Source organism: Pogona vitticeps, chromosome 5 (genome assembly GCF_051106095.1).
Source record: "Pogona vitticeps strain Pit_001003342236 chromosome 5, PviZW2.1, whole genome shotgun sequence".
Classification (NCBI taxonomy): Eukaryota; Metazoa; Chordata; class Lepidosauria; order Squamata; family Agamidae; genus Pogona; species Pogona vitticeps.
In genome coordinates this window covers 172,091,447-172,103,962 of record NC_135787.1, presented here as the reverse complement: position 1 = coordinate 172,103,962, position 12,516 = coordinate 172,091,447, and the positions used below count along the sequence as shown (strand labels likewise).

The 12,516-nt window shown below is 39.3% G+C and overlaps 1 protein-coding gene across 3 annotated transcripts in view; it reads right to left on the bottom strand.

Moving 5' to 3' along the window:
* Positions 1–12,516, bottom strand: part of CHST11 (carbohydrate sulfotransferase 11) — a 202,030-nt gene that overhangs the window by 104,597 nt on the left and 84,917 nt on the right. For all 3 annotated transcript variants that reach the window (XM_020804422.3, XM_020804423.3, XM_020804421.3), the window contains exon 2: positions 10,904–10,989. In XM_020804422.3, coding sequence (XP_020660081.2) covers positions 10,904–10,989 — 86 coding nt within the window. The remainder of the gene's footprint in view (positions 1–10,903; positions 10,990–12,516) is intronic.

Sequence of the window (12,516 nt, the reverse complement as noted above, 5' to 3'; positions counted from 1 at the left end):
CTACTGAGCATGCCAAGACTTGACTAGGCTGATCTGTATAGTATTTTGTTTTTCTTCCTAAAGGGGGGGGAGAGTGAGTACTTCTGAAAAGGGAAGATTTTCCCCAGTCTTGTTGCTACCTCCCTCTTGTGTCCATGTTGGCCACGGAAGCAGAGGCACTTCAAACATGAACGCTGAAAACAGAGAAAGGTCATTGCAAGTTAGAATCAACACATGACAATTATAATTATTACATTATTCAATGCATTTTGACCAAGGAGCAGCTGGTCTTTAATGCTGACATTTATAGATCAAACATATCGGACTACTTTACCTTACCTTAGTATATATAGCCGAAAACACACTATATTATTTCAAAACCTGTGAAGGAAAACAATACCTCTAACAAGTGGGATACTAGTGATGAAATTTTATGTCAAAACAAGATTGTTAGTCCTGAAGGTGCACAAGACTCTGTTGGTTTTGTGGCAACAGACTAACACAGCTGCTTTCTTGAGCAAAAAGGAATACTGTATCCCATTTCATGCATAAAATAACAAATGTTTTTGTGCTGTGACGAAGGTAACGTTTCAACACAGGATTGAGGCTCAAAACCCCATCCCCTCATTTCAGACTGGTATGCATTATAGGCAACAATGCACTGAAGGTGCATGAGGGGCCTTGTTGTTCCCTATAGGGAGAAAGGGATTTTTAAAGCACTGTATTAGCAGTATTGATAATCTAATGGCCTGGATTCCTTGCAATGAGGAGCAGATGGCGGCTCGTTGTGGGAGTGAATGGGATGCCTGAAAGTGTTTGGCTTACGAGAAGTGTCCACTTGCCACCACGAGTCAACGGCAATTTGGATTCTTTCCATTTAATTTCATCAAATCTATTTTTAACTAGATGCATTTGCGACATCGCTCTAAAAACCTTGAAGGGGGCCCTCCAACCAGGAGATAAAGAGAAACTATAACACCGTAACAGCTACAGAAAAGTTGAATTCCTTCTTTGTTGCACTTGCAGAGTGAGGCTCTTCAGGAACTGTAATCCCAAGTTATGTCAAATTACTTTTAGAAACTAACTTTCCATACTCTGGCCCTTCAGCATGCAAATTCATGGGCACCATCTCAGTGTGGCAGATACGCTTGATGGAGAGATGTGGCTGACATTGCATACAATATTCTGCTCAGTAGGTACCATTTCTAACACAGAAAAGACATCTGGGTTCCCCACAACTCAGCAACTGTGCATTTACTGCACAATAAAAACATTGTCTGGGAAAACCCCTTAGAGTAATATCAATTAATTCCTCTCCTGTTGGACTCCTGCTGCTCTGACAGGCAGTAATTAGACAAACTGCTACAATTTTACAGATTGCCTCTGAAGCAGGAAGAAATAACTAGGGGTTGATGTTGTATATTAGACTGTTTCTATTAACTCTCTGTTCTGTTACCCTGTGCTTGATGAGCAGATGATGCGCTTGATGAGCACATGAGCAATCAATGCCTTCTACCATACTGATTAAGTTGCCTATGTTTACAGCTGGTAATTCCATCAGGCTTTAGAGATGGGTACAGAGGAAAGACTATGGCTTGTTTCTTGGTTTTTCATTTGGTAACAAGTGGCAATTTCACTTTAATCAATAGGATGAGAAGAGTCTACACTTTTTAAAAGCAAGTTATCACACATTTATTATTCACAAGAGTACAGAAGCTGCTCCATCCAGTATATATATATGACTGTGGGCAACAGCTCTTATTACTCATGATTGCTGTTCATCATAACACCTATATATCACCTCCTGTATCAGACACAGTATGCCTCTATATGTCAGCTGCTAAGAAGCACAAGCAAAAGGGTGCTGCTGCCTTCATGTCTTGCCTATTGGTTTTTGTGAGAAGGTGGTTGGTCTCAGTGAGAATAAAATGGTAGACTACATGGCCCTTTGCTCAGATCCAGTGTGGCCCTACTAAATGTTCTGATTAAACACTCATTAATAGCAATCATGATCATCATCACTGCAGAGCATCAGAGAGTGACCAAACGGCTCAAGAGAAAGTTAACAGTGGTAAGTGAATGGAATCTAATCTACATTCTATTACTTTTCATGTTATTCCATTTCACCAGCTGGATAGATTGGTGGGCTGGAGTACCTGGGTCAGGAATTCCCCATTGTGCTGCCCAAGAGAAGAGCCGTGACCAAGCTTCATTCTTGCATCCTATTGGTAATATATGGAAAAAGGAAGATGCCATTGTTCTTCCTGGGAGTGGTAATCTCATTGGCCTTTAGGCAAGACACGCCCTCCTCAAGGGTATACCAAAAGGAAGAGGTTTAAAAAAGTGGAATGAGTATGGAAACAATGAGCATCATCCGCTGCATTCAAATGTCCCTTAAAGTAAGGAATCCTTGGTCAATACAAACTATTTATTTGTTTTTGTTTGTTTGTTTGTTTGTTTATATGCCACCCGCTCTACCCAAAGGTCTCTGGGCAGCTTACAACAATTAAAATTCAACTGAAATACAATAAAAGATAAAATGATTAAAATACAATTAAAATTGCCATCAGGACCCACAGTTGATGTTATTTCAATTAAAAGCCTTCTGGAACAGGAAGGTTTTGACCTGGCGCTGAAATGTCATCAATGTCGGTGCCAGATGAATTTCAGTCGGGAGGGCATTCCATAGTCTGGGGGCAGCTGCCAAAAAGGACCTTTGTCTACAAGTCATTCCTCTTACCTCTTTGAGGGACAGCTCTTTCAATAGGGCCCCCTGGCTAGATCTTAACTGCCGGGTAGGCTCATATGGAAGGAGGTCCTACTTCATGCAAGCCAATGTAACAAACAAGCAAACAAGCAAAAACAGCAAACAAACAAAACCCAGGAAGGACAGAATTCCATATTATATATAAATTTAGCATGATAGTTTATTACATTTCAACAAGACAGGATTGTGGGCAAACATCAAATCCTGGTTCAAAGCTGACTTCAGGTCCTGGCTTCTTTTGGCACAATGAAGCGTGATCTCAGCTTCATACATAACCCAATGTTCTTCCTTTTCAGGTTTGCTCACTGGCGTACAGAAACAAGAGAGAGCAAGCTAGCTGTGTGCACTATCTTGCATTTCATCCATACAAATTTTACAGATTCTTGTGCCATTTCAAGAATAAAAGTAGCTTCATAAAGATAGTACAGCTTTTGCATTTTTCTTCTCTTATGCTTCTTGTGGTTTGTAAACCAGGAATCCTGAACTAAACTGATGTACAAATGGTGTGGGAATGAACCCTACTCTGTTTGCCTGCCTTCTGCTTGTACTGGTAAGGATTACAACTGCAATTTAATTCCTGAATGGCATTTTTAATACTGTATTTTCAGCACTAATGAAAATGCTTACCGTTACATGTCTTGCCCATTCATTTGCTAAACATTAAAAAATACGTAATTTGAAGGCCAGTGAAGAGGCTGGAGATAATGACAGAAAAAGGTGAGGCTGAAGAGAGACTATATGACATGTGGGCACTTGAAACACATCTTTCCGAGATAATTCAACATTTCAGTGTGAACCGTGGCAGTGATTCAAATCCCAGAGTGAGGTATAGATAAATGTGCATGAACTGATTACATGTCCCTTGTCTTGTATTCTGTTTAGACAGTTCCTGGTTCTGATTCTCAGTTTCAGAGATTGGCAGGAGCATGTTACACTCTCTGTCTGTTCTCTAACACCTCTCACCCAGTTCAGGTGTTATTGCTCAGTTTCTTCAACTTATTGCTCAGTTTCTTCAACACAGGCAGAAGAGTGCCTAGCAAGAGGAACCATGGATAATTACATGCAGAGAGTCTTCATGTAAGCAAGAACCCTGATTTTTACAAAATTCTTGCTCACCCATGAACAGGGCCTCTCCTAAGCTGATATTCACGCTCTCCTCTCTTTTTCTGCTCAGCATAGCTCTTAGGTGTGTTGGGAGGATAAATTGGGCAGAAATGGAGATATGCACACACCAGTGAGCCCACTGATGTAAAAGCAGGTTATACGTGTAAGTAATAAACAGGTATGCTCTTGTGTCTGCTTCTATGTGTCCTGATATAGTATTTGACAAATATATACATTACATTCAATTCACATAGAATGTAAAGATTTGCCACCCCCTCAGTTGGTGGAACTGAACAAGTTAAAAGAGAATCCTAGGTTCCTTTTAAAAAAAAAATCATTTCAAAACCCCAATGAACTTAAAATAGACTTTAAAAATTAATATTCAAAGGAAGTGCCCTTAATATCCGGTTAGGATGTTTCTTGCATACAATAACAGGATCAAGACCTTTCCTTGAGGAAGGGTAGTAATTTGCTTTCCCATTCCACGGCCAAATCTCATTGCTAATTGCTTTTGATTTGGTTTTGTTTTCAACTGGATTGAAAGGATCAGTGACACCCACAGATGCACTCAAGCCTTAAATATGTTGTTGGCAAATTTTGAACCTTAGTTGACTTGCGTTCTGCGGCCTGGTCAGTAATTAACTTATTTTTAGACCAGAGTGTCCCTACAAGGCCACACAAATTACAAGATGTGGCACTGTGTCACTTGGCTAAAAATACACTTCGCAAACACAGGTCTGCCTATTTAAATTCCATGGTCCGAAAATACAAACAACAAGAAAAAAACAGAGGTTTGGTCTCTTTCATCCATTTCATCTTCACTTCTCTTTTAACTCTTACATACATGAAGCTTTCTACTGTCCACGACAGCATATGAGTCTTGCCTTAATGTTGCTTACATTTTCAGAGTGCTTAGTAAGTTTTCCCATATACAGTGGGAAGCAAGGACATGTGTTGTCTATATAAACATTTTTAAAAACACACTTCTAAATACAGCATGTCAGGAGGTAGGCTATATTGTTTAAGTTGTACAACCAAACAGACAACATTGTAGAACAAAACAGACCACATTGAGAAGTACAGTGGTGCCTCGCACAACAATTGCTTCATACAACGATGAATTCACACAGCGATGGGTTTCTTTGAGGAATTTCCCCCATCGTTTAACGATGTTCTCTATGGGGGAATTTCACTTAACGATGTCCCTTTTTCACTCATTTTTAGGTGTCTTACAATGTTTGGAACATGTTTTAAATGGCTGCAATCGTTAGCCCACCTCCTGAACCCTATGCAAACTTAATTTGGTGTTGTTCTGAGTCGTCGTTAATTTTTGGTGATTTTTTAAATTCTCCATTGAAAGCCTTTGAATGGTCCGTTCAAAGGCTTTCAATGGAGAAAACAAAAAATCACCAAAAATTAACGACAACTCAGAACAACACCAAATTAAGGTTGCATAACGATTGCAAGCATTTAAAACAGGTTCCAAACATTGTAAGACACTTAAAAATGAGCGAAAACAGACATCGGAAAGGACTTCAAAAGCACTGAAGCCGGCTTCAGTGCTTTTGAAGCTCTTCCGTTTTCGCTCATTTTTAAGTGTCTTACAATGTTTGGAACATGTTTTAAATGGTTGCAATCGTTAGCCCACCTCCTGAACCCTATGCAAACTTAATTTGGTTTTTTGTTTTCTCTCTCACTGAAATGCATTGGACGGACAGTTCAATAGAGTTCAATGAGGGAAAAAGAAAAAATCACCAAAAATTAACGAAGACTCAGAACAACACCAAATTAAGTTTGCATAGGTTTCAGGAGGTGGGCTAACGATTGCAAGCATTTAAAACAGGCTTCAAACAGTTTAAGACACTTTTACAGGAGCGAAAAGGGAGATCGGAAAGGGCTCTTTGATCTCCGTATCCCTTTTAAAGCTCTTTCCGATCTCCCTTTTCGCTCCTGTAAAAGTATCTTAAACTGTTTGAAGCCTGTTTTAAATGATTGCAATCATTAGCCCACCTCCTGAAACCTATGCAAACTTAATTTGGTGTTGTTCTGAGTCTTCGTTAATTTTTGGTGATTTTTTCTCTCTCTCATTGAAAAGCATTGGATGGACGGTCCAATGCTTTTCAATGAGAGAGAAAAAAATCACCAAAAATTAACGACGACTCACAACACCAAATTAAGTTTGCATAGGTTTCAGGGGGTGGCTAATGATTACAAGCATTAATCTGTTCCAATTGGAACGGATTAACCAGTTTTCAATGCATTCCTATGGGAAATGGTGTTTCACTTAACGATGTTTTCACATAACGATTTTTTAATGGAACCAATTAACATCGTTAAGCGAGGCACCACTATGTGGCACTGTTAGTTCTTTGGACTAAAATTCCCAGAATCCTCCAGCTAGCATAGCCACAGGCCATGTACTTCCTGGAGCATTGTGGGAGTTGCAGTCCAAGGAAATCAATTTTTCCATGCTGTGATACTCAGCCAAACACTAGACATTATTAATGAAAACAGTAGAGATGGAATAGCAAATGAACAGATAGGAAGACAGTGATTGCCTTTGATCCCGTGTCAGCTATATAAACTGGGCTTTAGAAATGAGAGACTCCCCAAATATCTTTCATGAATTAAAGACGCAGTTCTTAACAAAGCTTATTTATATAACAGCTATTCCTCTCGCTCCACCCACAACACACACACACACATATATGATATTTAATGTGCTTGATGTTCTCCAACTCTTAAATGTATCTCTTTGGCTTCACCAAAGCTAGCATCGCAATGCAATCTGAGATCACAAGAATGGGAGAAGTCACCCAAGCAGGTTCAATATGCTGATGTCTCTCAAGCTCTACATCCCATTCCTGAAGGTTCTTCATTTCATCCTCTCAGCTACAGACTGTGAAAAGCAGGAGGCAGAGGTAGAGAGGAGGAGTGAATTTAGCGAAAAGCCTGCTAAGTGCTAAGATCTGAGATCTGCTCAGTAGCCCTGATGTGTGTCTCTGCCCAGCACTACACAGTACACACCATTTAACAAAGCTGGTCCTTCTGATGGGCTGAGTGTGATGATTACCTCAGATGACAGAGACATGGGCACAGAGATGTTTCTTTTAAGAGTTTATTTTAGTGCAAGCTTTTGTGGATCTAAACCAACTTCCTCAGACGCAGAGATCCAAATATGATGTTATTTCTATTTATACCTATCTCCATTACTATAAAGTACACAGTATTTGCACTCATTGTGTCTGAGGGTTTGGAACCACTAAAGCACACACCAAAATAAAACAAAATAAGCTTTAAAGTGCCACACTATATTTGCATTTTGATTCCTTTTCCTTTGCCAACATAGTTACTTCTTTGAAATGTCCCTATTGTTTCTCTTGATTCCCCTAAAGCTGTTCTTTTTTTACTTCCCTGAAGCTCATGTGGTTCCTTCAGGTGAGGTGGAATATGATGTCCCGTCCTACCAGCAGTGTTTCAGCTGCTACCTCAGTTGGCACCTACAGGTAAAACAGAGGAGGAGAGCCATCTTGTCCTTTGCCTAAGCAGCAAAATGCCTAGATCTAGCCACTTCACAACAAAGCATTACTGCTGCTATGTTGTCTGCCTTCTTTACAAGTCTAGACTATTGAGACTAAACCATTGATTTAAGAGGCAACAACAGGGACATTCAAGAAGATGGCCTGCGATTACCTCAGTTCACCTCTCCCTGCCCAATGTTTCCATGCTATTTTCACTCCTCTGAAATGGGCTGTGAATGTCAATAGTACAGCGTCTACAGGCATGCTGCTGTGCCATGCCATTCCTATGCTGTCCAAAAAGGCAGCTGAATGTTTGGTTGAGTCTCTCTCTCTCTCTCTTTTCCTTTTCCACCCACTCCCCATCTCTAGGCCTTCCTTTAATGCAGTATGAACAGAAGATGCCTGTGTACTGATGGAAATTCTTTATGTGTGAAAAATGTCATCTGCTTCGCTCAACAGTGGCTGTGAGAAACTCTGGCTTTATTCAAACATTGATCCTACTTGGCTCCCTCAAAGAAGAGGATGCCGAAGGAATTTAAATGCATAATACTTGGTCAAGACATACCTAGAAAGGAAAAAAAGGAGTAGGAGACGGAGAAGACTATATAGCAGTGAGCTGAGTTCACACAGAGAGAAGGACAGGACATAGTTATGCTCACTAGCCTGAAAAGATGCTGGAATTAAGGCCTCTCTGATGCTTTTGCATGTTCTTATCTTACTTCAGTGACTTTTGGCAACCAAAACAGAAAAGTAGCAAGCAGGTATTGAATGTTTCCCAGCAAAGCCCAGAGATAATATGTCAGGGGAGTATGAGCTTGCTTTCCTCACCAGTCATCTCCTAAAGGTGCTTTGAGATTTCACTATTTCTCCTTTTGGCAAGCTCCGTTGTTTCCCTGTCCAGAGTTTTATGCACAGTTTCCACTTAGCAATATAGGCCCCAGCACACTCATGCCATTCTTGAGGAAGCTTCTCTTAATTTCCTCAGAGTCAAGGAAAATAGTGACTCATTTGGCCAGTTAACATGAATATTGGAATGTGTTACAAAGGTATGATTGAACAACTAGAGTTTTGACATTCTCACATCATGGCTAACACGCATCTCTTAGCTGTCACAAGTCCACTCAAAAAATGTTAACCACACCGATTGCCGGGCCCGGAGGGGGGGCGCTGAGGAGACAAATTTCACAAGTGATTATTTCCATAATGAAGTAAGATTTGAATCATTTAGTTACCTGTTAAATCTAATGAGCAAGATTTATTATGAGTTACTTTCCTTAATAGCTGGCCACATTTCAGAAAAGGTTATTCATTATGGAATAAGTATACAACAGGCAGCTGTTAAACTTTAATATATATATTTAACAGTTGGCTCTCAATGGCAGTAGTACTTCCTCTCCATCGCTAACAGGAAGTCCCACTCTGTCCAGAGCTTGCCAGCTAAGAGATTTATGCCTAAATATAGAAACTTTCTGGAATCCATGAAAAAGGGATTCAGACATAAATATTTCAGAATGTAATGAAAATATATGGTTTCACACATTGAGGTAAAATCATTCAAAGGACTTGTGTTTTGGTTGCTTCTTTATACTTAAAATAAAAGTTTTATTTTATATTATTTTATTTATGTCTTGCATTTCACGCTTGCAGGGCCTGAGAGAGCATACAACTCAATTTAAAAAAAAAGAAAGTTAAAAATCATAATACATTACAATATTAAAAAACACTATTAAATAAGCTATCAATTTATAACCAAACAAAAAAACAGAGTCACATAGACACATTCACACATACACTCTCACACAACACACACACACACACACACACACACACACACACACACACAGAGAGAGAGAGAGAGAGAGAGAGAGAGAGAGAGTTTACTCAACATAAAAAGACCCTTCATCACTAGCTAATCATTTGCTAAAGTCCTATCCAAACAGAAACAGAGCATGAATGGAAAACATTTAACTCGTAAAAATTAACATTATTAAAATATTAATGGAAACATTAACTGACCTCCTCAGCCCTCCACCAAAGAACATGTATCCATGCAAGGGAAAGGGAATTATGCCTTTCTTCCAAAACTAAATTAGTACAGAATACTCTGATCATGATGCCATAAATACATTTGGATGATAATTCATAAATGTCTAGCTTATGGTATTTCTTAGGGCTTCTGTGAATTATTGTCCAAGACCATAAAGAGATCTAAGATTAAGAACCTTTGCTCTATAAAGACCAAAATGGTCACTCCTAACTGAACGTCTCTAGCATAAAACTATTGGAAGCTCTGCTGTTTGAGGAAATTCCCCTTTTGCCATTAGTTGTGTTAATTCTAACACATTATTTCTGAGGAGAAACACCTTTGCCTGCTGACTGGAGGACAGCAAAGAGAGGGCTAGATTAGCCTAACTAGGAGTTCCATAAATGGGAACAGAAACAAAAAAGGCTCTCTAGCATTTCCTCATCAGACACACCTAGGAGGACTCAGATACATAAACAATCATGACCTGCACTTGATTATCAAACAGGGGCTGACATCCTGTTGCTTAGCACAATAAATCACACTAGAGTAGACCTATGAAACTAGTGGTGACTTGATGAGTCAACAAGTTGCAACTACAGTAGGCTCATTCAGATCAATGGAACTTACAAAGTAACTTACTCACCAAATCCACCTGCTCTAATGTGATTTATGATACTAAGCAATGGGATGTTAGCCATTATATCCTCACAAATCAGTACCGAGTCTCAATTTTATTATTTGCCAACAATGCAAGCAAAAGGTGAGAAGTGGTAAATTTAACATTGGTCAAAGTACCACTAGTCACATGATAGCTGTGACAAGCTAATTAAAGCTAATTGAGGATCACCACCAAAACAAACGAAAACCAACTAACTAATAAGCTGAACCATTTCTATACATTTCTCATGATGCATATTTTTCCCCAGGTGCTTCAGTCTAACCCAGACGTGGCGGAACCTTTGGTCTTCTAGATGTTGAGGAACTAAATCTCCCATCATGCCTCATCACTGGCTGTGCTACAGGAAGTGGTGTTTAAGAACATATATAAAGAAGAATATACATGCTAAACTGGAACTTGAATTATAATAGAAACCAACTAAAATCAGAGCTATAATTCAGAGTCTGATCAGCTACAAAAAATTGTAATCTTTCCAACCTCGTGTTTTAGTTGGTCATTATTGCTATTACATACCTTTGCAATTATACATATCTGCAACATTTCAGCTAACAGCAGTTCCTTCCAAATAATATCTTGAAAGAAACATTTCACTGAAAGTTAAGACAATTGTGTGTGTGTGTGTATGCGTGCGTGCGTGCACACTATTCTCTTCCCTACCCACAAAAGCTCCCAGGGAAGTAACAACATTTAGAAAAGAAATCAGACAGCTTTTTTTGTTGTTTAAATGCACTTCTTTATGAAATAAAAAAAATGCATCCAGAAAAATGTTGGAGCAACACATTTGAGAGATGTGTGTTGGCTTGTGATTGTAGCACTGAGAAGCTCACCTGGGTTGGATTGTAGAGTTCCTGCAACGGGCTTCTTGATCCCTTCCGGCAACAGATGTCCATCCCAAATGGATTTCTACGTATTACTGAGAAGAAATAAAACGGGAAATGAGTGAAGTCAAAATACTAAAGTATTCTCAAAGCCTCAAACTATTAAATATATATATATATATATTTATAAAATAACACTGGATTCCAGAAATATATACTTGACTTGAGAAAAGAAACATCAAATGTGAAATAAGAAAGGATGAGGTTCAGTCAACCAAAACTCAGCATTACTATACTATTTATACATATGTTGCTAAAACCCACTTATACATGTTACTAGTTGCACACACATACCATGGCATGAAAACTAAATGACATATCAAATACAACAACAGCTGGTTTTGTACCTTTCTTTGCCTTAAAACCAGCACAAATTGAATTTTATGAGCTTAGAACTCTTACTTGTGCAAAACTAATCCTGGCCTAGCCCCATCATTAAGAGCAGATAGCAGATCTTGTGTGTCATTCAGGAAATTCTAAACAAATTCTTAGTTATTGATGCTACTTACTGTATTTTTGCCACTATATAGGATATTCTACCTCCATATTCCAAAATGTGGAGTTCTTTTGAGTAGCACCTTGAGTGACTAAAGAAGTTTTGTGCTGATCATAGTAACGAAATGTGTTGAGTTAGCCAATGTCATGAGGATATCTCAGGGGCCATGGGTTATTGCACACCTTCTCCTTCTGCAGATAAGAGCAAGCAGAAGTTGACCTTAGTGGTTCAGTGTAGTATGTAGATTTACATGTAGATATGGAGGACAGGGATGTTCAGTTCTGCAGGTTGTTCTCCTGCAGGCACTGAATGATGAGATAGATGTCCTGCATAAGAAACAAGATCTGGTCTTTAAACCAGTGGTTCCTAACTTTCAGTCCTCAGTTGTTATTGGACAAAAACTCCCAGAAGCCTTCACCACTAGCTATTCTGGCCAGGATTTCTGGAAGCTGTAGTCCAAGAAAATTTTGGGAACCAAGCTTGGGAACTACTGCTTCAAACCAAGACAGCATCAGATTTGGTGGCAAACATGCCTTCCTGAGAAGATGATTTGCAGACATTGGAAGAGTTACTTTTTAAAAATAGCTACTCCTGCAATCCCACCCAGCATGACCAGTCAACATGGCCAGGAGGGACACTGATTGGAGGTTTCTGGGACTCCTTGTGTCCTCCCCAAAAGGTAACTTTGCCAAGCTCAACACCTTTGAGATGTAACATTGGAGCAACCATCACACTAGTTACCACTCATCTAACATCAATTACTACTGGTCCAATTTATTAGGCACAGAGTGAAGTTCCACAAAACACAACCTTAAGGGGGCACAAAACATTAACAGGTTTGCTCTCCAGCACTTCACTGTTGCCCTCCATCCCATGTGAACAGCCATGTTATCAGCTACCTCGTTTTGCTTAACAGTAAGGCCATCCCTAGGACAGGAAAGTTTTCATTACTTAATGTGTCATTATTGTAGCATTCCTGCCAGGGTGGGTATAGGATGTATTTTTTGCTTCAGATGCCAAAATAACTAGCCAGGCCTTTAGTACTTTGCATTTTTATTGACAGATG